The 27,797-nt window shown below is 38.4% G+C and overlaps 1 protein-coding gene across 19 annotated transcripts in view; it reads right to left on the bottom strand.

Annotated features, from left to right (window-relative positions):
* The window catches only part of Rbp (RIM-binding protein), a 409,454-nt gene that overhangs the window by 187,107 nt on the left and 194,550 nt on the right, over positions 1 to 27,797 (bottom strand). For 14 of the 19 annotated variants that reach the window (XM_069827954.1, XM_069827942.1, XM_069827940.1 and 11 more), the window contains exons 6-7: positions 26,702 to 26,921; positions 10,822 to 10,962 (exon numbers count right to left, since the gene is read on the bottom strand). In XM_069827954.1, coding sequence (XP_069684055.1) covers positions 10,822 to 10,962; positions 26,702 to 26,921 — 361 coding nt within the window. Of the gene's footprint in view, positions 1 to 10,821; positions 10,963 to 16,386; positions 16,556 to 26,701; positions 26,922 to 27,797 lie in introns of those variants that run through there. The other 5 variants (XM_069827953.1, XM_069827958.1, XM_069827941.1 and 2 more) reach the window with 4 other exon arrangements.

The following is a 27,797-nucleotide window of genomic DNA, read 5'->3' as shown; positions in this document are numbered from 1 at the left end:
AGGCCTACCTGCCATTATTTCGATTAAATATTGCGAAATTCTTGTACATTCATTTATGCACGATTCAATAATTTTCAGTTGCACCGCAAGGACATTTAGATATGTTAAAATTATAGGTATGTTTACTGTACTAGTACTTCAATATTCGCATTTATACATTATAATTAAGAATAATGTCATGTATTATACCCCGCACATTCAATTTGTATGTATTTGAATACTACAATTGAGTACTGAATTATTGTATTTATCTACTACCTAAGAGACGAAGTAACACAATCATACGTACATTAATTTCATAGGAGTGGTATGGTAAATTTTCTGTCTACAATTAAGGAAGTAGATGTGTTAAATTAAAATCACAATATAAATTCTTTTTTATTAAACCTCAAAATAGCTTCCATTCTAAACTTAAAATGTTGATGCGAACAGATTATGTTAACATGTAAAATTCTCTTCACATTAAAATAACACAGTTTTGTAATTATTTCTGCAACATATTATGCAACCAAGAAGTAAACGGAACTTATGGACACATTACACGAAATAAAACTTAGCAATGATACGCAATAAAGTTATAGTTAAATATTTCACTGAGCTCCATACACTGAAATAGAAAACCCGAACATACATTATGGCCTGGTCTAGATCGAAAAGGCATTGACTGTGCCGTATTTCGCATTGTTATGAAAAGTTGTGTAAACTGTGAAATGTTCGTTATCGGTTGTAATAACTGTAAATGACTAAAATACAATGATTTGAATAATAATATGGAACCAGGAGACGTTTGTAGTAATATAAATTGTAAGAAAAAGAGGTCAGAGTTATCCTTCTTCCGAAAGATCCAGGAAGGTGAGTTTATAAAATATAATATATACTTTATGAAAATAATATATAAACCTGATGTATTTCATATTTCAATGGTGGAAGGAAGGTGTTAATTTTTTCAAACGACAAGATATCGAAAGTATACATTTTATCGTGTGCTAGGGAAAGGGTCTGTGATGAGGTGATAGTAGCGATCCTGGTGGTTAGCAACTATCTATGGATGCATATTTATTAAGTATTGAACTTCGTGACTGTATATACTAGACTGTGATTGTACTGTGAACATAAACTCTGAAAATCAGAGTTCTTTGCTTACCTTACACATACTCCCTAATAATAATAATAATAATAATAATAATAATAATAATAATAATAATAATAATAATAATAATAATAATAGCAAAAGAAAGAAAATTGATTACAAGGGTTTTACGGTTACGCCAGAGATTGGTTAGGTTTCGCGGTGGAAACAAGATTGAAAACCATTGATTTAAGGAATCCTCTAAAACTACGTGATAGTGAGTCATTAAACATATTGTGAATTTTATTAGTTACAACAATGCAATTTATTCGTCACAACAATAATTCCTTTCTACAATTCACCTTAAACGCTCTCGTCAACAATTGGATCTTCACTCAACAAAGTATTCGTTATAGCACTCCACCGACGACAATGACAGTTTACTTGGATTATTACGCACAACAATGAACTGTTAATCTTAACTAATATTTACAAAGCACTATTTACAAATCAGAACTACCAGTTCTCAGTTCACGGTTCTTCTATCTCAGTCACTCGAGTTCACGGTATCTCGAACCACAGACCTTCAGAGACAGTTCACTGTACTCGAACTCGGGTCCCTCCAACTGCGGTCCACTGCACTCGAACTCAGGTCCCTCCAACTGCGATCCACTGCACTCGAACTCAGGCCTTCGGATGCTGACGCAGATGCGGACGCACACTCGAGTCGAACTCCGGTTGGCTTGCTTGCTCTGGCTTTCTCACTGACTGAATAACTGAAAACTCTGAAGACTCTAGTTCGCTGGCGCCTGCTCTTTTATAGCAAAATCATAGTTGCGAGAACCTTCTACAGGTGTGTAGAGAATTATCTCAATATCTCTACATCGACATTTCTGGAAGGGCCGGGAAGGTCCGTTCCACATCCACTGCGTAGCAGCTGCGCGCGCAGACTCGTCGCGTGACGTAATACACCCTCTCTCCCTTCTCTCCACCGCGCGACGTCGCCCAATGTTCCGTGGAGCCTGTGCGATCTGCTTTCTTGCGGGACGCTGGTCGTGAGTTCGATTCTCACGTCGCTGTCACATTGCCCCCTCCTTAGGGCTGCTCGTCCCGGGCAGTCCCTTGGTAGGCTGCTAATCGGTCCAGATGCACCACCATCATCTTCCCTCGAGGTTGTCGCTGGATCCGGTACACCACGTCGTTGATCCGGGTCACCACGCGGTATGGTCCATCCCAGGCACGCTGCAGCTTTGGTGATTTCCCTTTGGTCCTGGTAGGTCGATACAGCCACACCAGGTCGCCCTCCTGGAATCCTGCAGAGTTGGCTAATCTGTCGTAGCGCACCTTCATCCTGTCGCTGGCCATCTTGAGGTGCTCTCTGGCCAGTTGGTGAATTCCATTCAACTTCTCGGTGAGTTCTGCCACATAGTCAGTCGCTGGCTGGTCGGCGCTGGGTGGCGTGCCAAACAGCAGATCACAGGGCAGGCGCAGCTCTCTCCCGAAGACCATGTTTGCCGGTGTCATCCCTGTTGTATCGTGGACCGAAGCTCTGTAGGCCAAGAGGAACAGTGGGACTCTGGCATCCCAGTCTCGTTGATGGTTGGACACCACCTTCCGCAGATGCTCTTCCAAGGTTTTGATGTAGCGTTCCACCATACCATCGGACTGTGGGTGGAGGGGAGTGGTCCTGGTTTTATGCACCCCCAGACGCTCGAACAATTCTCCCATCAGGTTGGATTCGAAGTTGCGCCCCTGATCGCTATGCAATTCCCGGGGCACCCCGAATCGGCAGATGAAGTTGTCAAGCAGCGCGTCGGCCACCGTCGAAGCCTCTTGGTTGGGAATCGCGTACACCTCTGGCCATTTTGTGAAGTAATCCATGGCGACTAGCAGGTAGCGGTTCCCGCGATCCGTGACCGGGAACGGTCCAGCAACGTCGATGGCGATCCTCTCAAAAGGAGCTCCCACGTTGTACTGCTGCATGGCTCCCCTGCTGCGGGTCCTTGGTCCGCGACTGGCTGCACAGGTGTCGCATCTTCGGCACCATTGTTCCGTGTCGGTCCTCTGATGCAACCAATAGAACCTCTGCCTTAACTTGTCCAGCGTCCTGTTGGCTCCCAGGTGGCCTCCAGTCACTCCAGCATGAGTCTCCTCCAGCACTTCCTTCACCTTGCTCCTGGGCAGGACAAGTTGTTCTATGCGGGTCCTTCCATCGGCCGACTCCCAAATCCTCTTCAGGATACCGTCCTTGACAGTGAAGGATTCCCACTGGGCCCAGTAGCTCTTGTAAGTGGTGCTACGGTTGGCGATATCGGCCCATACTGGTCTCTGGCCGGACTCCACATCACGTAGTAGCTGTCCAATGTTTGGGTCCTCCAGCTGCTCCCTCCTTATGGCGGCGTTATCCCATCCTGGGCTCGGTTGGGCGGCAATTGCTCGGACTGCGTGGGCGCCATCCCGCTCTTCTACTTTCAGGCAGTGTTTACAGCCATCCGGGCACGGGCGTCGTGATAAGGCATCAGCGTTGGAATGTTTCTTCCCTTGTCGGTGTTCGGAGGTGAAGTTGTACTCCTGCAGTCGTTGAACCCAACGGGCGGTCTGCCCCTCCAGATTCTTGAAGCCCAATAGCCAGGTGAGTGCAGAATGGTCTGTCCTCAGATGGAATTCCTGGCCATACAAATATTTGTGGAATTGCTTCAGGGCTTCCACAATGGCAAGAAGTTCTCTACGGGTCACGCAGTAGTTTCTCTCAGCCTTGGACAATGTTCGGCTGAAGTAGGCAATCACCCTCTCTTGCCCGTCCTGTTCCTGAGAGAGTACTCCGCCGATGCCTACGTTGCTAGCGTCCGTGTCGAGCGTGAACTTCCTTCCCGGGATGGGATATCCCAGTACAGGAGCAGTGCAGAGCGCTTCTTTCAGCGACTGGAAGGATGACTCCGCCTCGTCTGTCCACTGGAATTGTCGTTTCTCCTCGGTCAGCTGGGTTAGAGGCTTAGCGATGTTGGCGTACCCAGCTACGAACCTTCTGTAATAAGTGCAGAGGCCGAGAAAGCGGCGCAGCTCCTGCTTGTCCCTCGGTCTAGGCCATCCTCTGACGGCTTGTAGCTTCTCCGGGTCCGTGGCCACTCCGTTGGTCCCTACTACGTGTCCCAAGTAGTTGACCTTCTTCTGGAATAGATGACATTTCTTCGGGTTCAACTTCAGCCTGGCTTGTCGCAGTCTCTCGAACACTTTCCTCAGGTTCAACAGCTGCTCGCTGAAAGTCTTGCCCACCACGATGACGTCATCAAGGTACAGCAAACAGGTGTCGTATGTCAGGCCTCTCATTACGGACTCCATTAGTCTCTGGAATGTAGCCGGGGCGTTGCAGAGGCCGAACGGCATAACGGTGAACTGCCATAGTCCCTGGCCTGTAGAGAATGCCGTTTTCTCCTTATCCTCCGGATGTAGCGCCACCTGCCAGTATCCTGACTTGAGATCCAACGTCGAGAACCACTCTGCTCCGGCCAGGGTGTCCAAGGTGTCGTCAATTCGTGGAAGGGGAAAGCAGTCTTTCCTGGTGACGTCATTCAGTCTTCTGTAGTCCACGCAGAAACGCAGGTCCCCATTCTTCTTCTTCACCAGCACCACAGGTGATGACCAAGGGCTGTCGGATTCCTCGATGACCCCTCTTGCTTTCATGCCCTCCAGTTGGCTGTCAATCTCCCTCTGTTTAGCTAGAGGGACGCGTCGAGGAGGTTGTCTGATTGGGCGAGCATTTCCGGTGTCAATGCGGTGCTGAACTTTCTCCGTTCTCCCGTAGTCGTTTTCAGACAGACTGAACACGTCCTGAAACTCTGTCAGTAGATCGTGGACTTGTCTTCTTTCTCTTTTGCTTAAATTCGCCGGCAATTCTCGAGCCAGCTCTTTCAGTGATGGGTCTAAATCTGGACGTGGTCGGTGACACTCCTCGTTTTCTGCCAGCGACGTCACAGACACCACCGGCTCGACGTTACCTAGTACAGTTCCACTAGGCACCTCCTTGTCCCGATTGGTGACATTCAGGACCCTCACCGGTACCACCTTCTGATTCGGGAGTAGGGATCTGGCCACATAGACCCCATCTATCGGAGTTGTTTGCGAATCGAGGAGCAGGTTTCTCTTAGGTTGTCCGTCCAGTCTTGCCGTCACCACCATCTCGCAGCCTGCCGGGATTGTCACATGATTCTCCAGGGTGAGTCTGCTGGGCATGGGTTGGTCTTCGACGTCCCTCAGGAACACTTCGTCCTGACCAAAACGCAGGATACGGCGCCTGACGTCCACCGTTGCATCGAAGATCCGCATGGCGTCGAGTCCCAGGATGACGTCTTCAGTGATGTTGGCGACGAACACCCACATCTCCAGTCTCCTCTTTCCCAATGTCAGATCCAGGAAAACCTCCTTTTGGATGGGCAGGTTCTCGCCTGAGGCAGTACGTAGCTCATACCGGCGCAGCGGCGTCCTCCCAGGTAGGCCACGCACGACTTCCGGTCTGGCGATAGTGAGCGACGCCCCGGTGTCTACCAGTACTCTGCATGGGCGGCCTCTTATCCATCCGTCAGCAATCAGCCCATCGTCGCATCTTCTGTTAACCGTCTTCAAGATCAGCCGAGGGGATGGTGATGACGGCGCCGACGTGCCCCTCGTCGCATCGGCCCCTTTTAGTTTTCCTGTTTGTGACCAGATCGGTCACAGTCCCTCCTCAGGTGTCCAGGCTCGCCGCAGGACCAGCAGGTGGGCACTCCTCGTCTTCGTCGCTCGGGTGATTTCGGTTGACGTTCCTCGACGTCGGCCGCCGCGACGCTCCTAATCCGGTGCGATGCCGAGACGTTCGCCGTCAACTTGGCTGCCTCCATCCTGAGGGCCGCCGCCAGAGCTGCATTGATGGTGCGATGCTCTGCCAAGAGTAGCTGTTGCTTTATTTCCGGGTCTCGAACTCCGCTGCCGAAGGTGTAGGCCGCCTCTCCAGCGATGAAGTCATTAGGTAGGCCCCTGAGCGCCTTATGGGCCAGTTGTTCCACCGCCATCGCGAATTCTTGCAGGGACTCGCCTGACTGTTGGACCCTCGTTTTCAGTTGGGTCCTGAACGCTGCCGCAAGTTGATGGTCACCATAACGTCCCTCCAAGGCCGCCATTATCTCAGCGGCTGTCCCATCTTCTGGAACGCTGTGAAGAATCTCCGACGCCTGTCCTTGAAGCGCGGTCAGCAGCTGAGTAGTCTTCTCCGCTGGGGTCCACCCATTATGTGCTGCGGTGGCCTCGAACTGGCGACGGAATATCGCCCAAGACGTCGTACCGTCGAACTTTGGCGTCTTGACGTTGTGATGTCTGGCTGAGGGCGATGGTTCCACATGGCCACTACATGAGGTCCTCAATTCTGACGTCGATCTTTCCACGGCCCGTTGAACTTCCTCGGCAATTATCTGTTTCTGTTCTCTAGCCTGGCGATCCACCAACGCGAGGATGTGCTTGTTTTCTACAGCATGTTGGTCCATCAGCACACACGTTTCCTCTTGACGACGTTCGAGATCGCGGATCTTGCCGTCGAAATGGTCTACATCCTGTCTCAACTCGGCTACTGTCTCGTTTATAGTTGACAAATTCTTGTTTAGGTTGTCCAAATCGGCCTTAAGTTCGTCTTTCACGATGGCGACAATTCCGTCTACGTGGGCCGAAACGCTTTCAATTTGCGTAGTGACGTCATTTTTCACTCCGCTTATGTCGCCTTTCACTTCACTTATGTCACTTTTCATCTCTGTTTTCACATCACTTATGTCGTTCTTAACCTCACTGATGTGCTTGTTCATGTCGTCTTTCATTTCTGCTTTCACGTCACTTAAGTCGTTTTTCAGTTCCGCGATGGCTTGCAGGATCAGCTGTAGGTTCTCCATTGTCGATAATGTCCCGATTCTGACACCAGTGTGAATTTTATTAGTTACAACAATGCAATTTATTCGTCACAACAATAATTCCTTTCTACAATTCACCTTAAACGCTCTCGTCAACAATTGGATCTTCACTCAACAAAGTATTCGTTATAGCACTCCACCGACGACAATGACAGTTTACTTGGATTATTACGCACAACAATGAACTGTTAATCTTAACTAATATTTACAAAGCACTATTTACAAATCAGAACTACCAGTTCTCAGTTCACGGTTCTTCTATCTCAGTCACTCGAGTTCACGGTATCTCGAACCACAGACCTTCAGAGACAGTTCACTGTACTCGAACTCGGGTCCCTCCAACTGCGGTCCACTGCACTCGAACTCAGGTCCCTCCAACTGCGATCCACTGCACTCGAACTCAGGCCTTCGGATGCTGACGCAGATGCGGACGCACACTCGAGTCGAACTCCGGTTGGCTTGCTTGCTCTGGCTTTCTCACTGACTGAATAACTGAAAACTCTGAAGACTCTAGTTCGCTGGCGCCTGCTCTTTTATAGCAAAATCATAGTTGCGAGAACCTTCTACAGGTGTGTAGAGAATTATCTCAATATCTCTACATCGACATTTCTGGAAGGGCCGGGAAGGTCCGTTCCACATCCACTGCGTAGCAGCTGCGCGCGCAGACTCGTCGCGTGACGTAATACACCCTCTCTCCCTTCTCTCCACCGCGCGACGTCGCCCAATGTTCCGTGGAGCCTGTGCGATCTGCTTTCTTGCGGGACGCTGGTCGTGAGTTCGATTCTCACGTCGCTGTCACAATATCTTTTGAAAAATCGAATCGGTACATAAAAAAAAAGCTTTTACCTATATATGTTTGTGAATAATCTCGATGTCACATATTACACAAGATCACCCTTTTGAAATGGCAGGCAGTTAACCTTGAACGTGAGTATGAGGGGATGCATAACTCCAAGGGGTCCTTGCATCAACGAGGGTTGTGAAGTTGCGAGTTCTTACCAGCAGGTGGAGTCCGTTGTTAAAAACATACCGACTTCACTGTCTATACGCCGCTTAAGTAATTATCTGAAAACACTTTTCTATCGTGTGAGTAGCCAGTAACCTCAAACTCACGAAGGTTCAGCGTTAAGTTGATTTGCTTGGTTAAAATCATTTCCGCTGTTGCATACGATAACAATTACTGGACTTATACTGAAATACAGATTATTTTTTGGTACTGGATTTCTCTACAATGCAATTATTCTCCATTATGATCACTAGAGGACACGTTTCCCGGTGACATAATACTGTATCACGGATAGGTTATAATTTCTCGAGGAAAATGGTGAGATGATATATAAGAAATGATGGTGAAGGCTCTTGAATATGACCGGGAAGAAGGCATTTCGTGACCCTTGTAATTGGTACTATCCCAGCATTCGTCTGGAGGAACTTGGGAAATCACGAAAAACAAAGCCAGGATAGCCGACCCCTGGGACTGAATCCCGGATCTTCAGAATAAAAGACGCCACGCCACGCCGCCGTGATCGACAAATATATAATAGGTTATGAGTCTGAAAAATCAAACTCATAATTGAAGTGGCAGTTATAAAATAATTTAAGGACACCGGGCTATGAACGCATGTAAAAATTATGCCAAAACATGCACCGACACTTTTGACAATATCTACCACAATATTTATGATAGCCATACATAAATTTTATCACTGAATCTCGAAATAAAGCTGAATTGAATGACATTAATATCATAATTCTCATTTACAGTTGAAAGCTTCCTATGCAAAAAATTCTCGTATTAATTTTCGACTAATCTAATATAGAAGCAAAGACGTAACTCAGCTGATAGATTTTTATAAAATACTCAAGGCTCAATATCTGTCATATCTTGCGAATCGTGATTTGCTTCACGTATTTCTTCATCTCCTCCGATACATTAATTATTCCATCAATCTTCCATTACAGCCGTGTCATTTTTCCAATTTTGAGTAATCTTGATGATAGTGGGGGTGATTATGATGATGATGATGATGATGATGACGGCATCATTCGGGTTACTTCATTATTGGTCTTCCTCACCATATATCTGCGCTAATCCATGAGAGAATAAGCTTCATATTTCAAAAGGATCGGTATATATAGAAATTTCTTCTTGCCTACTCACCATACTAGTATATCGAATAGACTATTTAATTTGCCTAAAAATGCAAAGACTTAACCTATTGCTATATTTTTATGAAAGAGTAAAGTAAACTCCTCTTTACCCAAAAACCGTCGAGATAACATGTCTTGGGAATGAAACTCCAGAGGCAATTGTCCTACTCAATGCATATCATTACCATCATATTATTATTATTATTATTATTATTATTATTTACTTTACCATTGATTATAATTTGTAATAGTTTTTATTATGTATAAATTAACCATTGTAAACTTTATGCAAATCTAGCTTTGAGGTAAAGCTCCCTGTGAAGCAAACTTGAATAAATTCAAGGCCAAGGGAAAAATTGTTCCGGGGCCGGGTATCGATCCCGGGAACTTTGGCTTAGCGCACCAACACTCTACCGACTGGGCTACACAGAAACTTCACCCGACACCGTCTCAATTTTTCCTTTTTTATCCACATAACTCGAATGGGTTCACAAGACTCCAGAAACCCACATCGAGTCCAAAACAAACACTGTGTGACTTGAAATTGTGGTTTCTGTTAACGTTCCTACAGTAACGTATATTTTATGCAAGTCTAACTTTCAGGTGAAGTTCCTTGTAAAGCGGACTTGAATAAATTGAAGGGAAAAATTGTTCCGGGGTCGGGTATCGATGCCGGGACCTTTGGCTTAGCGCTCCAACGCTCTATCGACTCAGTTTGTGTGCACTCGATGTGGATTTCTGGCGTCTTATCAGCCCACTAGAATTACGTGTATAAAAAAGGAAAAATTGAGACCGTGTCGGGTGAAGTTCCTGGGTAGCTCCGTTGGTAGAGCGTTGGTGCGCTAAGCCAAACGTCCCGGGATCGATACCCGGCGCAGGAACAATTTTTCCCCTGAATTTATCAATTGTAAACTTTTTCTATTTTTGATTATTGTGCTAATAATGGTATTCATTGTTATATAGTTGATTCGAAATACTATTGTTCAATTTATTGCTGTTTTTAGTTGTGTCGCTGTGCTGGATTTTTATTGGCCAATCTCTGTTGTCCAGCACATAAATAAATAAATAAATAAATTAATAAGAAATAAATAATAATCATCATCACTACCCGCACAACCACTGTCACTCGTCCTTTAAGAGTATAATATTAAAAAGTCATCTAGCCTTAATTCCACTACAGAGAGAAAGATTACTATTTTAAGATTTGTCATCAGAATTTGATCAGGGATTGGTATTAATTAACCTCCACTTTCTATACATTCTGTATGTTTACGTGTTTGTAGGAGAGAGAGGGACAAAGAATATGTATGCATATACGTATTTATACGTGTATGTATGTTGCGTGTATGCATGTATCGATGTAGTGTGTGTGCGCACGCGCGTGTGTATACACACATATACATATATTAATGTAACAGTGATTATAATTCAAGCAAACAAACTGAAGAGCACACTGATATGTAACAATTTTGAACTGGTCGTCTTAAAACACTTAAGTCATCTGCAAGATTTCTTCTTAGTTTACAGCCCCTAGTCCACGATTTTAAAGTAAAATTATGCTTAGTTTGGAAAATCATTTTATCTTCCATACTTGATATAACATTGTCCATAGATAATGGTGAACTGAATTTTAGTGGCAAGGTCTGCCATATTCAGTTTATATTATGGCTGTACCTGGAGTGACAGTTGTGGCGTGGCTTCTACTCAGCACCGTCCTGGCGGAGGGCCCGGTAAGCTGGTGCTGGTCCTTAAGCATATCCAGGGGTGTGGAGCGACCTGTGTTCTCCAGACGACCAGAGTCTGCCAAACCAAAACCTAATCAGCTTCATTATACATTTGTCCAATATTTCCCTTTCCATACGATGTTCTATAAATTAATTTCGCGTGCCAAATACTGCGAAAAATGGAACGCAGATATCAGTTTAAAACAAAACGCGTGTAACAATTCACATGAAAGTATATGAAAGTGAGAAAAGTTATTAGAATATTTGTTCCTAAAACAGTGAGTATCGATCCAAATTGTGGAGAACTTTTGAACTGAATTTAAAATATATTCTGATTTGGTGTAGGCCTAGATAGGTAAGAGCTGAAGTAATAAGTTTACACTTCACCGAGGTTTTCTCAACAAATTATATTGTGGCACAAAGAGCATACAAATAAATCTAAGAAATTACTGAATGTCGCTAAAATACATTATTAAACTCTACATAACGAAAACCGGAGCAGTTACTTTACACCTTAGTTAACAACGATTTCAGCTGAATGAGTATTCCACAAGGACTTCATAGCTACCTTGAAAATGCTGCATTTTAAACCGTAATTTATTTTTAAACTTAAATTCACGGTTGCTTTATTATTTTGTTAAGATGAATTTCAGACCTCTTCATTACTTTCGAGTTGTATTAACAGTTTTAAACATTAAGGGCCATATTCATAGACATTCTTGGCGCGGGCTTCCGGTGGATGAACAGCAAACTAACGTTTTTCGTATTCATAAACCAGTGTTAGCTATGTGATATGATATGAATCCCGTACAAGTAATCAGTCGATAGCCGGGGCTAGTTTAGCACGCTCGTAGCGCGGGCTAGCGAAATGTCTATGCATAGCACCCTAATATATTAAGTAGCACTACATCGAAATATAATGCTGGTATTTTGATACTCCAAGAACCGTGTAATAAAACATTTTGAAAGCGCTAACTTAGGAAAAGATAAAACGGAAATGAATGAAAAAATTAGTTTTACGAAGGTGACGTTTGACGCTTTTCGTAACAGCTAAGTCCCCTTAGATTGATTCGAATGATATTACTGTTCATAGTCATTTAACAACGAACTCCCCTTAGAACGATTCGAATGATATTACTGTTCATAGTCATTTAACGGGGGGAGGCAAGGCCTAATTGGGATATCCCGGTCTCTGATCGGATCAAAAATCCTGATAGAACTTATATTTAAGCCTTGCGGTTAATTTCGGTGTCCGGAGAGCCCAATTAGTCAAATCCACTCTCCTCACCTTCACACTGGGGCCCCCTGGGATCTTTTAAGATGCGAAAGAGAGAGTGGTGTGCGGAAAGCAACGGGAAGCTACCGCATTTATCCTTCCAAATTAAAACTGCAGAAGAGTAGAAGAAGATATCAGATGATAGACGACATTAAGATATGTGGCTCATATGCAGAGACTAAGAGGAAGGCAAGAAATAGGAAAGATTTGAGAATGCTGGGTTTGCAGTGAAGGACCTGCCCACGGGTAGAACACTTATGTATGTATGTATGTATGTATGTATGTATGTATGTAGTCATTTAACAGATACAAAATGAAATTATTTAATGTGTGCCCAAATAAGAGGATAATTTTCGATTTCTGGGTTACGTATAAAAGATATTCTTTATAATCCTGAACGTAAGATATTTGGCTTATTCAGTCAATTCTGCCCGGTTTAAAAGGCATTAGCAATTAATATTGCACAAATATACATAAAACAACTACACATACATGGTGGAAGTGAAATAACTGAAATAACCTTGCAGACTGAAAGGGACGATAGAGTACACTGTAATACGTTTTGTGATTAAATGCGCGGTTAATTAGAAAATTAAGTTTGAAGTTTCAGGAGTCCGACAACAACGCCGCGAACACACGCTTCTTGTGATACAGATGTAAGAGGTCAACGAACTCGATAACTCGATGTGTCTCGCTAGTTGAGCTGTTTGTTCTGTGGCGCTGTGTTGCAACCAACTCGCACCGTGCAATGACTTGAATTTAGTTCTTAAAATTAAATTTCCACGAAAACCGTCCACAATATTGAAATAAGCCATAGTAATAAATTATTCTTTATTAGTTTTCCTACAGATATGGACAGAAATCACGATCCTACTCGCAATAGTTACCGAATAAGAGGTTGTTAAACATTTCAGAAAATAAACTTTTTTCTGGAAAAACTATTAACTTTCTACCAATATGATATTATAGTTTTTTGTTACATAGGGGAAACTCAGCAGTACGGGTAATTCCGCAGTAGTGCATATATGATTTTACTGCGTCTTTACAATAGTGTGAACGTAAGTTTTGAGAGGCTGTCGACAGAATGCATGTCCTCTGCAGTGCTATAGAAAAAAATAAAGGATATTGGTCGACACCTCTGTCGGCAATACCGTGAAACATCGGAAGTTGGCTGTTTTTCGTGTTTTGCTACACAGCTGTAAAGAAAGTGAGCATTGTTACATAACCTATAAATTGTTCCTTTTATGTTACTTTCATAATGTACAGTATTTCATAATTATTTACTAGTGCGGAATTAGCCAAGTTCTATTGCGGATTTATCCGCACTGTTGCGGAATTACCCGAGTTGTTCTTTTTCAACTGTAATGTATGTACAACAAAATATATATGCATTTTAATAGGTCTCTTCATCTCATTTGGTAATGAAAGGTTTCGTCCATGTCTACATACCTTGATAATATTTTTCAATAAACATTTTGATAAAAATATGGTAGACTTACTTCTTAATATTGCGGAATTAGCCAAGTCTCCCCTATAACGTGAGCTATTCGCTTTGAAAATTTGCAAGGATATTTCACTTCCTCCCTGTATATTGTAGTCATTTCTAATATTGTTATTCTATTTACGAAAATAGGTATAGTCCTGCAGACATGGAGAGCTTCTGAGAAACATGCAACATCATCAGATAGCGGAAGCGATGCGGAAAAAAAAAAGCTTTCAAGGTATACGAAAAAGTCCATGGACTGGCCACGAAGAATAGTTCACGTTGAATACACATAATAGCACACAAGGACTTATTTTGAACTCATCAGTACGATTCGAACATTACTGAGGTCAGCCAGGGGAGGTGAACCAAGAAAAGAAAAATTAGTCTACAGTTCCCTATTATAGAACCAAAAACCACCTTCAGGAGACAGACGTAATAGGACTAATGGTTGACGTCCACGGTACCATAATTCAACAGTTCCAGGATAAATGGAGACGTCTCACTCTATCCATGAAAAATATCTGTGAAATGGTTGAATTGGAATTTTGATACATAACCTCCCAATTTTCTGAAAATCTTTCGCACAGCAAATTTAATTACTTAACATCGATCTCCTTTATAGATTTAATAACTGATCTTTTCTTTTCTCTTATAAAAACATTTTCCTTTTTTTTTTTTTTTTTTTTTTTTTTTTTTTTTTTTTTTTTTTTTTTTTTTTTTTTTACTTTGTCTTTAATGGCAGCCTGTAAATTCAGGAGTATGTAATTCAATAAAATATATTACTGAAACAAATCTGAAACAATATTTCCTACAAAGTTTATTTATGACTCTCTCTCTAAAGGACATTTCAATTTAATCAAAACTTAAATTCTAATTTAAAATATTTACTGGAATGTAAATGTATTTTACTACCTGCATTACAGATTTTTTATAACTGTCTACTAATTCTGCAATCAGTACAAGTTTTGGCTCTATAACTTGTCACAAACAGAGAGGGAGATAAAGAAAGAGATAGATAGACAGACAGACCTAATGTCAGTAGGAAATCACATTCGTTTCAATGTATAGATGCTTAATAAAAACTCAATATAATTGTTCTTTGTAAACTACTATATAAGAGAATACGAGAAGAATTTATTTAAAGTCTGGATGATATATAACATTTTAAACCTCTGTGTTCAATACCTTTACGGAACTGTAAAAGTCATATCTCTGTTCGCTCTTTCTATCTAAATTTTAAATCCACAGTAAGAAGTAACAAAAATATCATGGCAAGGACAGATATTAACAGAATTAATTCAGTACGCTCATTTAGGAGAAGTAATGTAATTATTTAACGGAGAATTTAAAGAAATTGGTCATTGCAAAGATTAAAATAAGGGAGGTGTTTACAATCAAACTTAAAATAAAAGAAATTAACTTTAGAGTAAATTAAATTTTTCTGTTCCAGTACGATGATGTCAACTAGAATCATCCTGGAAATATGATTACATTATTTTCACTTTAAAATTTCAAGAATATTTTATATCAAACATCGTGTTCATTATAGTACAAGTATTTAAATAAAAATTATAAATTTTCGCTTCAATGAAAGTGTTTTCTTTCATTAAAAAAGTCTCAATGATAGTTTTTAAACACTATTTCAACCATAAAAATTCTACATCTTGATTAAAAATTCTCTTAAGAAAATGTGAACATTTATTTCGTATTGAATAATCCTTACCAATAAATGTTGCCAGTGGAGTACAGAATTATTATAATCAACATCAGTTTTACATTCCTACCCTTATGGTCATCAGATGTTAATATCGTTCGAAACTTAACTGTTATATTTTAAACATAGTACTTCTTTATCCTAATGGATACCCTCTTCAGTGCTGCCAATTGCTAGAAGTATTTCAATAAAATCAACTTGTCTGATAATAAAACAATAACAACTCCTCCTTACGATTTTTAACATTCCTATTTAATAACTAACTTAAAATGTATAAATTTACCGTTACCGTACTTAAGATTGTGTTTATACTTAAAACTCATTACAAAACCAAATTCCAGAATATATTAAGCATAAATGACGATATTTTAAATTTATTTTCAAATTCATGACATTTCAAAGTCGGATTCTAAGAAACAAAAAATAACACAGTAATGTTTTTAACTATATACTTTTCAAAAAGAATATTGCTGTTAAAGAAAATCGAATTAATTAAATTTGAACGTATGACTTTGCTTCGTACTTCAACGATTTGGCAATTAATATTCCGAGTGTGACTTGAAAGCAGTGTCAATTGACACTATGTTAGTTTATTCTTCTGGTATTATTCATATTTTTTAATAGAATTCAACTACTATAGTACCTAAAGTATAAATTTTATGCACTTACTTCCATTTTTATTGCAATGAAATACATTCTCATTTTGAATTACGTGTCTAGAAGTATATTTTGGGGTAGAAATAACCTTTTTGTAAGTTAAAAACTATAATTTTGAAAGAAACTTAGAGTTTTATAATATTTTATCTATATGCAAACTGTTTTTATTAGTTTTAAAATTGTCATATGCTTATCTGGATAAATAAAGAAGTAATATTATTTACACATTAAATATGGAACTCACTAAAAACAAAGTTTTTCTATATAAGATACGTGAAAGAAGAAATGCTGCTCCCTTTTTCTATTCTGTACACACACACAGTTTTTTCAATAAACATACAGACAATTAAATAAAACAAACCTCAACGGCTTATTTACTTACCGCAATTGACATAATTACGTAGTTTATGGAGTACTTAAACTCAAAGAATTAAATTGTATGTGCCTTAAAGAGAAATTACTTTCACGAGGATAAAAATTATAAATCTAGTTTGCAATGACTGGTAAATGAGCTCAAAAGTGACAAATATACATGACGTAAACACTACATCGAAACTTTGAACAAACTTTCCATTATATTATCTTCAGTGTTTATGCAACAGGCCTTCTGAATTTTTTAAGCTCATTGATAATGTGTAATCTCTGATTCATTTATTCAGTTTTATGTGCTAGAGTACGAAGTTCACGGATAACAGAGTTTTGTCAGTCTCTGCGTCTCTGTATGATTCAACATTTCAATAGGAATGAATCTATTAGTACAAATAAATGTTCTGTTGACATGCTGACAAAAAGCTTTAATTCTATACCTTCAGATTCTCTAAGTTGTGTTATATAAAGATTGTTATGTTATATAAATATGATTATATAGGAATATAGAAAAGTGAGAGTTGGTGAAATGTTGGGTTAAGTAATAGCTGGAGGAGGAATTCGGTTGTGAGAAAATGAGCAAAAAATGAAGTTAATAACAAGAGAAAGAAAGAAAGAAAGAAAGAAAGAAAGAAAGAAAGAAAGAAAGAAAGAAATGAAGGAAGAAATAAAGAAAGAAGGAAAGGAAAAAAGAAAGAAATAGCTAAATAAAATAAAATAATGCGATTGGTGTAAGTGAAGTGGTAGTGAAATGAAATAAAGTGAAACAAGCTAAGTGGAGTGAAGGGAGGAGACAAAGCGAAATATAGCAAAGAAATGTGAGTGAAGCGAACTAGTGCTCTCATACACTTGTGAATATGGTTTCGACATTGACCTCTATTATCTATTTACTTTATTCGAAATATTTCAGAGAACAAGGAAAAGTCTAAATATTACATTTCTCTAAAATAACTTTTAAATAATTATGCGCAAAATATTAGGCTATAAAATATTATTCTTGTCGAAACTATTTCTGAATTAAAACCTATTAGAACATGATTGTAGAAAAAAAAGTGATTAAACAGATTTAAAGATCACTTTCTCCAAGCAACTTATAACCTTCAAAGATAACATTTCTCACATTTTTCAAACAGATTTGATAGCGTGCTGCATTACTGACACATTAGCTTCAGTGTTAATTCACTTTTAAGAATTATCTGATATTAATAAAGAAACCATACATTAAAATATATCTGCGATAGATATTAGTATCACTGTTATGGGAAAGAATAAATTTCTGACTCAGGACAATACCCGAAAAAAAAAAAATAGAAAAAAATCAATGTCACACAAATTTAAATCTATAATTAGAACGTGAACCTTTAAAGGCACACATATATAAAATTAATTTTTTTTTTTTAGTTTATTACAGAATATTGATGGTGAAATTTAGTATTTTTTTATTAAATGTCGAACATGAACGCTAAAAATGATTTTATCTATTGGAATGTCACTTCCAAAAAATTAAATTCCCATTTTCTTCTATCATTATCATTTTTTTCAAGAAAACAAAAATGGTATTAAATATTTTCGTTCTTCCAAAGAAATAATGAAGTTGAACATTACACTGATGATATATTTATAGTCAATTAATAGAACAATTCACGAAAAAAAAAACTGTGAAATTTTTATGACATGAAATAAAATTCTTCAGAAATTGCATTTATAAGTTTGTCACTATTGTACAGATATCTCTTTCCTGAAATGAAAATTTTCACTTTTAAAATATACGGAAGACATGCAGATCTGTGACAATTATACACTGCAAACAGTTACAACTGCAGTTACAGTGAACATCAATTAAAAAAATACACTGGGTGGCCAATTTATTAGAAACACCTAACCTTAAGGGGAGGCAGAGGTGAAATTTTCGAACAAAACTGAAGAAAAAATTAAAATTTGGTTCTTTCCATTTTTATTATCTTTATTTTCATATTCCGATGTTAGTTTTTGATTTTGTATCCTTAAAAGTATAAAATTAAAACCAAGATAACTGTATTACTATAATATTCCCATAATAAACTAATACTTATCATTATTTATATACCTTCTCTGAACATATAAATAAAAAGAAATATTGAAAATTTCTTACAATATGGTGCATGGAGCATTTTATATCAAATGATATAAAGTTTTATAAAATTATTAATATTTACAGAACTATTGTACTTAGAAAGTTGAAACTTGGTATGTCCATTACTAATAACATACTTAGTATCCATGATCAATTTCAAACAAATCGGCTAAATGTTGTGGATTTTGAAATATTCACCTCTGCATCCCCTTAACTTTGATAAATGGTGGTAGCTGTAGTGATGATAGTGTTAGTGTAATGATAGTAGTTATGAGGATGTTAGTGGTGTCGGTGGTGATTATAATGTACAAGATGTGATCAAAATTTAAAGTGAATTTTTTAACCATGGACATATACAAGGTGATTCACGACTAATGACCCACGCTTTAAGAATCAGTTTTACAGGCCATTTTGAGCATAAAATTCCATATGAACATGGGGCCAATTCTTATTACTTTGAAAGTTATTCGTAAAAATCCAAACGTCGTTCTGTGAATCAGGCTTTGGAGTTGATTGCAACGCAAAACAAACATTGAAACGTAAACTAAACGAAGCGTTGTGCTGTGACGTGAAGTACGGTGGTGAAGGGGAAGATAGGCCTGTTGATTATTAGTTACGCTTATCAGGGACAGCCGTGACAAGATACGGAACGCTAAGCGCCATTCACATACGTGCGGCCAATTGCATTGAATTGGAAGAGGGGGGGGTACATTTGAAAATCTGCTTCCAAATTGAGGCAATTCTGTCTTTGGGTCACAGCATTTTCACTATAAATAACTTTCAATTTTTCATGAATTTCTTCGCCTTCATTCCAAGCTTGAAACAAAACTTCATGTTTGTGTGTTGCTCGATTTGGAACGTCCCAACAGCAGTGAACACAAGATAAAACCACAGTCTAGTATATACAGCCACGAAGCTAGAGTTGTTGAGGTTGCTAGAAACAATAGACTGTGCAGGTACTATTTCGCATTGTCTGTAATGAGGCGATAGTAGCGTTCCTGGTGGTTAGCAACTATCTACGGATGCATATTTATTACATATTGAGCTTCGTGACTGTATATACTAGACTGTGATAAAACCACACTCGCACCCTTCTCTTTCTCTAGAACAACTGGATATGCAAGTAGAGCTGTTTCTGACTAGGCGGCAAGCTAGGGAGTGGGTGAATTTATAAAATCTTTTCTGTTATTTCTTGAGCAGTGGCGGCTCAACTCACCATAATTTTTATCACATCTCGTAATGTTGCCGTGTTAGTTACGTTAATGATAGTAATGGTAATTTAATTATGATATTGAGCGTGCAAATGATAGCAATGTAAGAGATTGTGATAGTGATCGCGATAATGGCAAAGATGATGATATTGGTAATAACTGAGGAGGAGCTGATCGTGGAGTGTGGCGATAGTGTTGGAGACTTTGGTGGTAGTGGTGATGATAGAGGTGGTGACAGAGATGTAAATGGTGGTAGTGTAAGTGGTGATAGTGGTGGTGTTAGCGATGATGGTGGTGGGGGTGGTGAAAACAGTGATTATGGTGAAAAGAATCATGTGTGAGACAGTGGTGTTCATTTTGGTAGTGATGGTAGTAGCGATGGAGATGACAGTGACAGTGGTGATGATGTAATTTATAATGAAAGAGATGATAATGATGAAGATGAAAGTGATGGTGGTGGTGATCAGCCATTCCATAAAATAAGAAAAAGAAATAAGTAAAGGAAAATTCTATGTCTGAGTAGTCAAATTGGAGTCCGTAACTTCAATAATAATAATAATAATAATAATAATAATAATAATAATAATAATAATAATAATAATAATAATAATAATAATAATAATGAGGATAATATTTTATGTGCTTCAGCGTTATTTAAATAGTTTGTGTCACAATGTCATATAACCAATTTTTTTTTTTTTCTAAAATTATCACATGGTTTCAGCATTGTTGTGTACTATGTTGTGCGTAGAGATCAGTTGCTCCATATTGTCAGCACTTGATGTTGTTAATAACAGGGGTCATTTAATATTCAAAGAGATGTAAATAAGTTTCGTTGGTATAAAAAGAGAAAAATAAATTCAAAATGAAAATTTACTTTTTTCCTCCCCACCCATAACACTACCAGAAACTTTTATTTAGTTTTTTGCTAGGTGAATATTTATTTTAAGGATCTAGGAAAAATTATTTATAATTTTTTAAACCATCATTTCTTCGTTAATATATCGATATTAAAATTCTTACATTAACAGAAGAACAGAAAATGTTTGATTTAACATTTATCACAAAAAATGCTTTTTCAATTTTTGTCCTACCTGCAACAAATTCTAAAAATATTATTTCAAATACATTGATAAAATTTATAAGTTTAAACAACATGCATTATGTAGGGTAATATGCTTCATTTGAAGAATTCAAACGCGAAAGGTTCCATTGCATTATTTAAAGTAATATAGCAATTTGAAGTAAAAAAAAACTGAGTAAGTGTGTCCCACCCGTAATATGGAATGGCTGTGATGGTGATAGCGGTGATGGAAAAATTTATGATATCCATGCTTCGACGAACTACGGCTATTTTTTTTAAATGAAATTGGATTCCACATCATACAAGGTTGATGTTCCTAATGAAGTGGCCAATGAATGAATATGACGTGATTGAACTAGACCTATTCTGACCTTGACATTTATTATACAGTCTGATTTGTTTGGGAAGACATAAAATAATATCGCTATAAAAATTGTACCAGAAATGACACAAAAATTATTTTACTTCTAATATGACGTTAAAACACGGAAATTTTTTATTATTGTTTTTACGAACAAAAGAAGTTAAATCATCATTTTTGCTAGCAATGACTGAACAAACAAAACGCCGTTTATTGCAAGGTAACTAGCGAAATGTGTGTTATGGTTTTCAAATTATGGAAGTGTAAAATCAGTTCAACACTGTTTCAACCACAAGTATGATGTTCAGAAAGCACCGAATTACAAGTCGATAAGGTTATGGCACTGCACGTCTGAAGAAAGGGCATTTGTTAATAAGTCTATGCTAGTGGCCATAGGCGTATTCTCGAAACCGAAGTTGTTGTTAGCGCTGGCATGACAATAAGTGCCAAACAGTCTTAAGGTGCGTACACACTTAGCGAACGAACAACGAAGGAGCGAACGACAAACGAATGCATTCACCGATTGAAATTGGAAAGGCAAACCGACCGTTTGGTTTGCCTTCGGAAGTGATCCGTCGCTTGTCGGTACATCAAAGGAAGTTGGTATTCGTTGTGGACGGGATTTGCCACTAGTTTGTAGTTCGTAGCAGAACGCAGCGCTTAGTTCAATTTCACCAACAGGATGTCGAAGCTGGAGTGGACGTAAGACGCTGTTATAAATCTTATTAATGCATATAGGGAGCAGGAAACTTTATGGAATCCCAAGCATCCTACTTACCACAATAAAGTAAGATAACATGATGTTTGGGAAGCTATTGGAAAGAAGTTCAGCTGCAAGGTAGCTGCAAAATTTGAAAATTATTTTCGTTTATTTATTTTCAGTGGATACATATTTGTTGTTTATTGTAGGGAGCAGAAGTCAAAAAGAAAATTGAGTCCCTACTGACATCATTCCGGAGGGAAAGACAGAAGTCCATAAAAAGATCTGGAATGGAGAGTGATGAAGTGTACGAGTCAACTTGGTTCGCGTATAAACATATGTCGTTCTTTTTGGACAAATTCACGCCCAGAAAAATGAAAGTTCCAACCTTGTGCACGCAAAATAAATTATTGGGACTGAAGAGTGCCTTTTTCTAAGCATGATGCGCATTCGACAAACACAGACAAATCTCTCTTTTTAGTATTTTAAGATAATTATTGTCAGTGAGGTATCCGTGTACTGAAACTTTCCCCTGTCTTGCAGTCGTACATTAATAAAATCTTCCAGTTCCTCAATTATAGCTGTACAAACTTCTGGAACAATCTTGGTAATCAGCTGTTTCGACACTCTGAATAAATACATTAAACTTATATACGAATCTCCTGTAGCGAGATATCGAAGTGTTAATGCTAGCCTTTCCTGAATAGGTATTGCTTCTCGCCAGCCTGCATCTTTCTTGGAAACTCTTGAGCCTATTTTGCACAGTAATATTTCGAAGTCTGTTTCTGAAATGCGACAGAAGTTGTGAAATTGTCCTGATTCCATTCGACGTAAATCATGAAGCAAGTCAGTGCCTCTATATTGATTGCGACTTTCATAGAGTGGCGACTGCCACTATCGCCTTTTGGTTTTTAACTTTCCTTTTGTTAAACTGCCTATAATAACAACGGCTGCACTTGCTATAATTATATTTTCGTCTGCCATTATTGCGGATAATCAGCGAACGTGAATGTTTTCTGACCATTTGATGATGATTTGTACGTTGCTCCAAACAGCGAACGAACAACGATGTTTCGCTTCATTATTCATTCGTTGTTCGTTCGCTAAGTGTGTACGCACCTTTAGACGACTGTCCGCAGAGATTGCTATGCCATGCACAAGTTGTTAACGTTGTCTGAAACTACATCTACCGCACGCAACATGTTCAGGCATTACGCGATGTGGTACGTTCAACCAGAGGTCCCGGGATCGATATCCGGCCCCGGAACAATTTTTCCCTTGAAATTATTCAAAATAATATATACGTTACTGTGTACATTAACAGAAAACCACAATTCCAAGTCACACAGAGATTGTGTGCACTCGTTGTGGGTCTCTGGCGTTTCGTCAGCCCACGTGAGTTGTGTGGATATAAAAGGGAAAAGTTGAGACGGTGTCGGGTGGAGTTCCCGGGTAACTCAGTGGTAGAGCGCTGGTACGTTCAATCAGAGGTCCCGGAATCGATACCCGGCCCTTGAAATTATTCAAATCTGCTTTACAGGGAGCTTCACCTGAAAGACTAGATTTGCATTATGCGATGTGTATTTCCGGAAATGGATCACATTTGACTTTCATCCACAGCTACAACAGAAAAACAATATGGACATGGTGTTCTAGCAGGATGACTCGTCACCTCATTGAGAAAAGAGTTCGTGAAAAACATTCAACATCAACTGTTGAGGTCACGGTGGCTAATTACATAAATTATTCAGATCTGACACCACCAGATTTTCATGTTTGGGGTTTTTGTGAAGAATGATGTCTACGCACAGCGACCCAGGAATATTGATGATCTCAAAGGAAAGATTTCCTCAGCTTTTCGAAAAAAAAAAAATACGCCTGACAAGCAAACGTTCTGATGGGGGCAGATAAAAAAGTTAAATTTTTTTCTTCCACCATGTTAATAATGCCAAAAGAAGTGCTTATACAAATTTTGGCCACTCGACCGCAATTACGAGGACCGTAAAAAAATAAATTCGCCAGGGACCGCTAACAGAAAAAAAAAACACAATTTCATTGGACAAATTTATTGGTACGGACACAGCAATTGTTCAGCTATTTTTCCAACATTTTTCCATCGGAATTGAGACATTTCTCATATCATGGGATCAACAGAGAGAGGTGCAGACGCAGTCCAACGTTGGTTACGGTCTGAGGCGGCTGACTTTTACGACACAAAAGCTGATCCCATGGTATGACAAATGTCTCATTTCCAGTGGGAGATATGTTAACAAATAGCGCAGCAATTGCTGTATCTGTTTCAATAAATATTTCCATGAAATTGTGCTTTTTTCTATAAACGGCTCCAGGGAAAATCACTTTCTGGACGGCCTCGTAATTGCGGTCGAGTCGTCAAGATTTGTATAAGAAGTTCTTTTGGCATTATTACGGTGCAAGAAAAAAAATTTGCTTTTTATCTGCCCCCATCAGAATGTTTGCTTGTGAGATGTTACGTAACACATGGGAGAAATAAGTCATACGATACGAATTGTGTTTATACACAATGGTGGACAAAACTTCTATGCTTCTAGAATGATTTTACAGATTACTTAAAAAATAAACAACTACTATAATAAAATATTAAGTTGCTTATCGGAACAACTCATAACAAAATGAAATTGTTAAACAACTACTGTTCTCATGTTACAGCGTTTTTATTTTATGTTTTCCCAAATGGATCATCCATCGTTTCAATAGTAATATTATGAAATTGCTCTGTTTATTTTAGTTCCACAGGAACGGGAGTAAGATTCAGGGAATGGCGGTGGGGGAGATGGGATTCTAGGTTATGTCAAAATGTATACTTATCAAACATATAGAGGGGTTTCTCTGGTCAATAGTTGGTAAGCAATATTAAATCCATTAATAATTTAGTATGAATAAAAAAATCAACTAAAATTTATTAAAATATAAACAAAAGGAGACCAATCAGCTCAGTCAGTAAAATTAACAAGTGACTGAAAAAGTGCGGGTTTCATATTGAGCATTCATTACAATGATTCTGAGGCCCATCCAAATTCTTATAAAATAAGTATCACAGATTATATCACTGTGTGTTAAGGTAAATGGATGGCGCGTAATGCTAATCACGTCATTTTTATCAGGGATATGGATAAAATATTCAAGTAACATTAAAAATAAGAACTGGACAGGTTGTTCAAGGAAACATGAATTCTATATTTGAAGACATTATTCTAACATAGTTTGATGACACATTCATCTTAATTCCTGTTTACTTAGCTGGTTTCAGAATAAAAAACTTCCAAATTTTGAAGCATTAGTGCTACTTAGAGCACAATAAATGTAATTAATTTTTAGACTTTCTTTCTTTTTTGTCTATCATTGTAGTACTCCATCAGTAAACCAAAAAGAGGGAGCCAAAAATTCTCCATTGTCGCCTTTATTGGACAACAATTGAACAGCAGTTTTCACAAGAAAGGCTCATAATACGAGTATGTAAGAAACCTTTGAAGGTGGTTGCGGTTGGTAGGAAAATCTTAAGGAAGATGGTTAAAAAAAATTTGATTACATATCTACAGTGGCAGGTATTTATGGAGATTAATTTTATCATTCTTGTTTTTTTAATATTAGTGTCGGCGGAGATAGTTGGAGATTGATTTGTACTCTTGGCGGGGATTAATGGAAATTTTGGAAAATAGAATTATTTTGGAATTGGAGTATTCACTCAGTATGAATATTACTCTCAAGTAATTAACATTAAAGGTTCGTTGGATTCTGGTAAAGGTGCAGTATGGGCAATAGACAATATTTGTTGGATTGAGACTGTATTTAACACACATTCATTAAAAACGAAAAAAAAAACTTGCAGCCCTCAAATTAACACTTTCAAATTATTAGTGAAATGTTGAATTCTCCGTCTTTTGAGTTCACTAATGTAATCAGATATAATGTAGGCTACTTGGATATATAACAAATTCATGCGAAAAAAAATCCGAAAAAATCTCAGAATATGAAATTCGCTACAAAACAACGTAATAGTAATTCGCGAATGTGTTCATATTTCGCTGTTAGAACTCTATTTCGCGATTTGTTTCATCCGTATATTATATTAATCAGAATCACTTAACAGACTAGTGAAAATCTATTGCATATCTATTATGTCGTGATTTTCGCCATTTCCATAAATACCCGGCCCTGCATATCTAAATTTAGTCAGAAAAGTTTAAATTTTACTTTATCTTTTCGACCACTGAGTTTATTACAAATCTAACTACAAGTTCAAGAACGTGTAACTAAAAGTATTAAATCAATTCTTTTTAAACAATTATTCGTAAATAAATTTAGGTAATGATTTTCATTATTATTATTATTATTATTATTATTATTATTATTATTATTATTATTATTATTATTATTATTATATTTCTAATTTTAAAAAAGTAAAGAATACCAAGATAAAAACTATTATCTTATAATTTCTAAATACGAGTATTTCAACATCTACTACACCGACTTTACTCATATAGGTTATATACTTTTTTTAAATGTTGAAGTAAATTACTAAAAGTTTTATTTTATTTTATTCTCTGACGCCACGCATATAAATTATAGGGTGTGAATTCAAGATTTAAAAGACTTTTCAACGAGTCGAAAATTGAGGTGTGGCAAGATTCATACACCTAATCTCATGTTAAAGCAATTTAATTTTAAAGTTTTATTATTTTCATAATTGTAATTATATCGGAATGTGAACACCTTAGGTTTTATAATCGTGGCGCCACTAATTTTGTTATTGTCAAGTCCTGAACTATAAATTTTACCTTCCTGAATTGAAGACAGAGAAAAAAAAATACTATGTTTACCTGGTGTGGAGGTACCCGACTCCGGTGAAGTTTGAACTTCCTGATTGGTGGAACTGGTACGTGACAGTTTCCACCCAGTACTACTGGATGTGGAAGGTCCCATAGTAGCTGAGGCAGAACTCCCCTGCGATGACCTCTTAATTGAAGCCATCTCCAACAATAACTCTTCATGGCGAACATTCTGCAATTCCGTCTTCTTCTCAAGCTCTCGGATTTTTGACTGAAAATGGAAAATATTCAGGTTTTCTCTGTAAAACAGTGTAAAATGTATTATTTCCCAGACATTTTTTCCCTCCTCTGCAATGAAAAGCTGGCTATCGTAGAGTTATAAAACTGTGCATTTTTAGCATTTAAGATGTATAAATGCAAAAAAATAAAGATACACATATGACATTTATAGTTTTGGAGAAAGCGTACGATAGTGTACCTAGGAAAATGCTGTGGATAGCAATGGAAAGAATGAATATACCACTCAAATGGATAAACGTAGTAAAACAAATATATAAAAATACAACAGCACAAATAAAACTAGGTAGGAGCATTACTCAAGAAATAATATTGACGAAAGGTCTGAAACAACGATGTACACTATCACCAATGCTTTTTAATATACTGCGTGTTCAGTTCAAAGTGTGTCATGGCTCGCTGTATATCGTCATGTGGCTAGCCAGTGAGCCTAGAGAATTCAATCTTCCTACACTCCCGCAGAGGCGTATTACCTAAATGCGAGAGAAGTTGCCTAGCAAGCACGGCGTTCATTCTGAAGAACGCAGAGTCCGTGGATACCCACGGACTCTGGAAGTACGTACCGATACGTGCGGTAAGGCCGGTAGTGACAGGAATGTGAACTGTTCGGAAACATGTACTGAGGTGAGTTTTTTTCTTACTGTCGGGATATGGCGAGAGGGTTAAGACGATTATTTACGTATTTGTTGACATTAACTTCGACGGTCAACATGGACACGGAGAATTTGATTTGGGTTGTAGAATGTTGCGGTATGCAACGGATGATAACAAATATCCTGCGTACAACTTGCCCGCGCAAAACACAGTTCGAAAGAGGTTATGGTAGCACACAGACTTTACAGACCGCCAT

This window comes from Periplaneta americana, chromosome 6, assembly GCF_040183065.1.
Source record: "Periplaneta americana isolate PAMFEO1 chromosome 6, P.americana_PAMFEO1_priV1, whole genome shotgun sequence".
Lineage (NCBI taxonomy): Eukaryota > Metazoa > Arthropoda > Insecta > Blattodea > Blattidae > Periplaneta > Periplaneta americana.
This window is presented reverse-complemented; position numbering and strand designations above follow the sequence as displayed.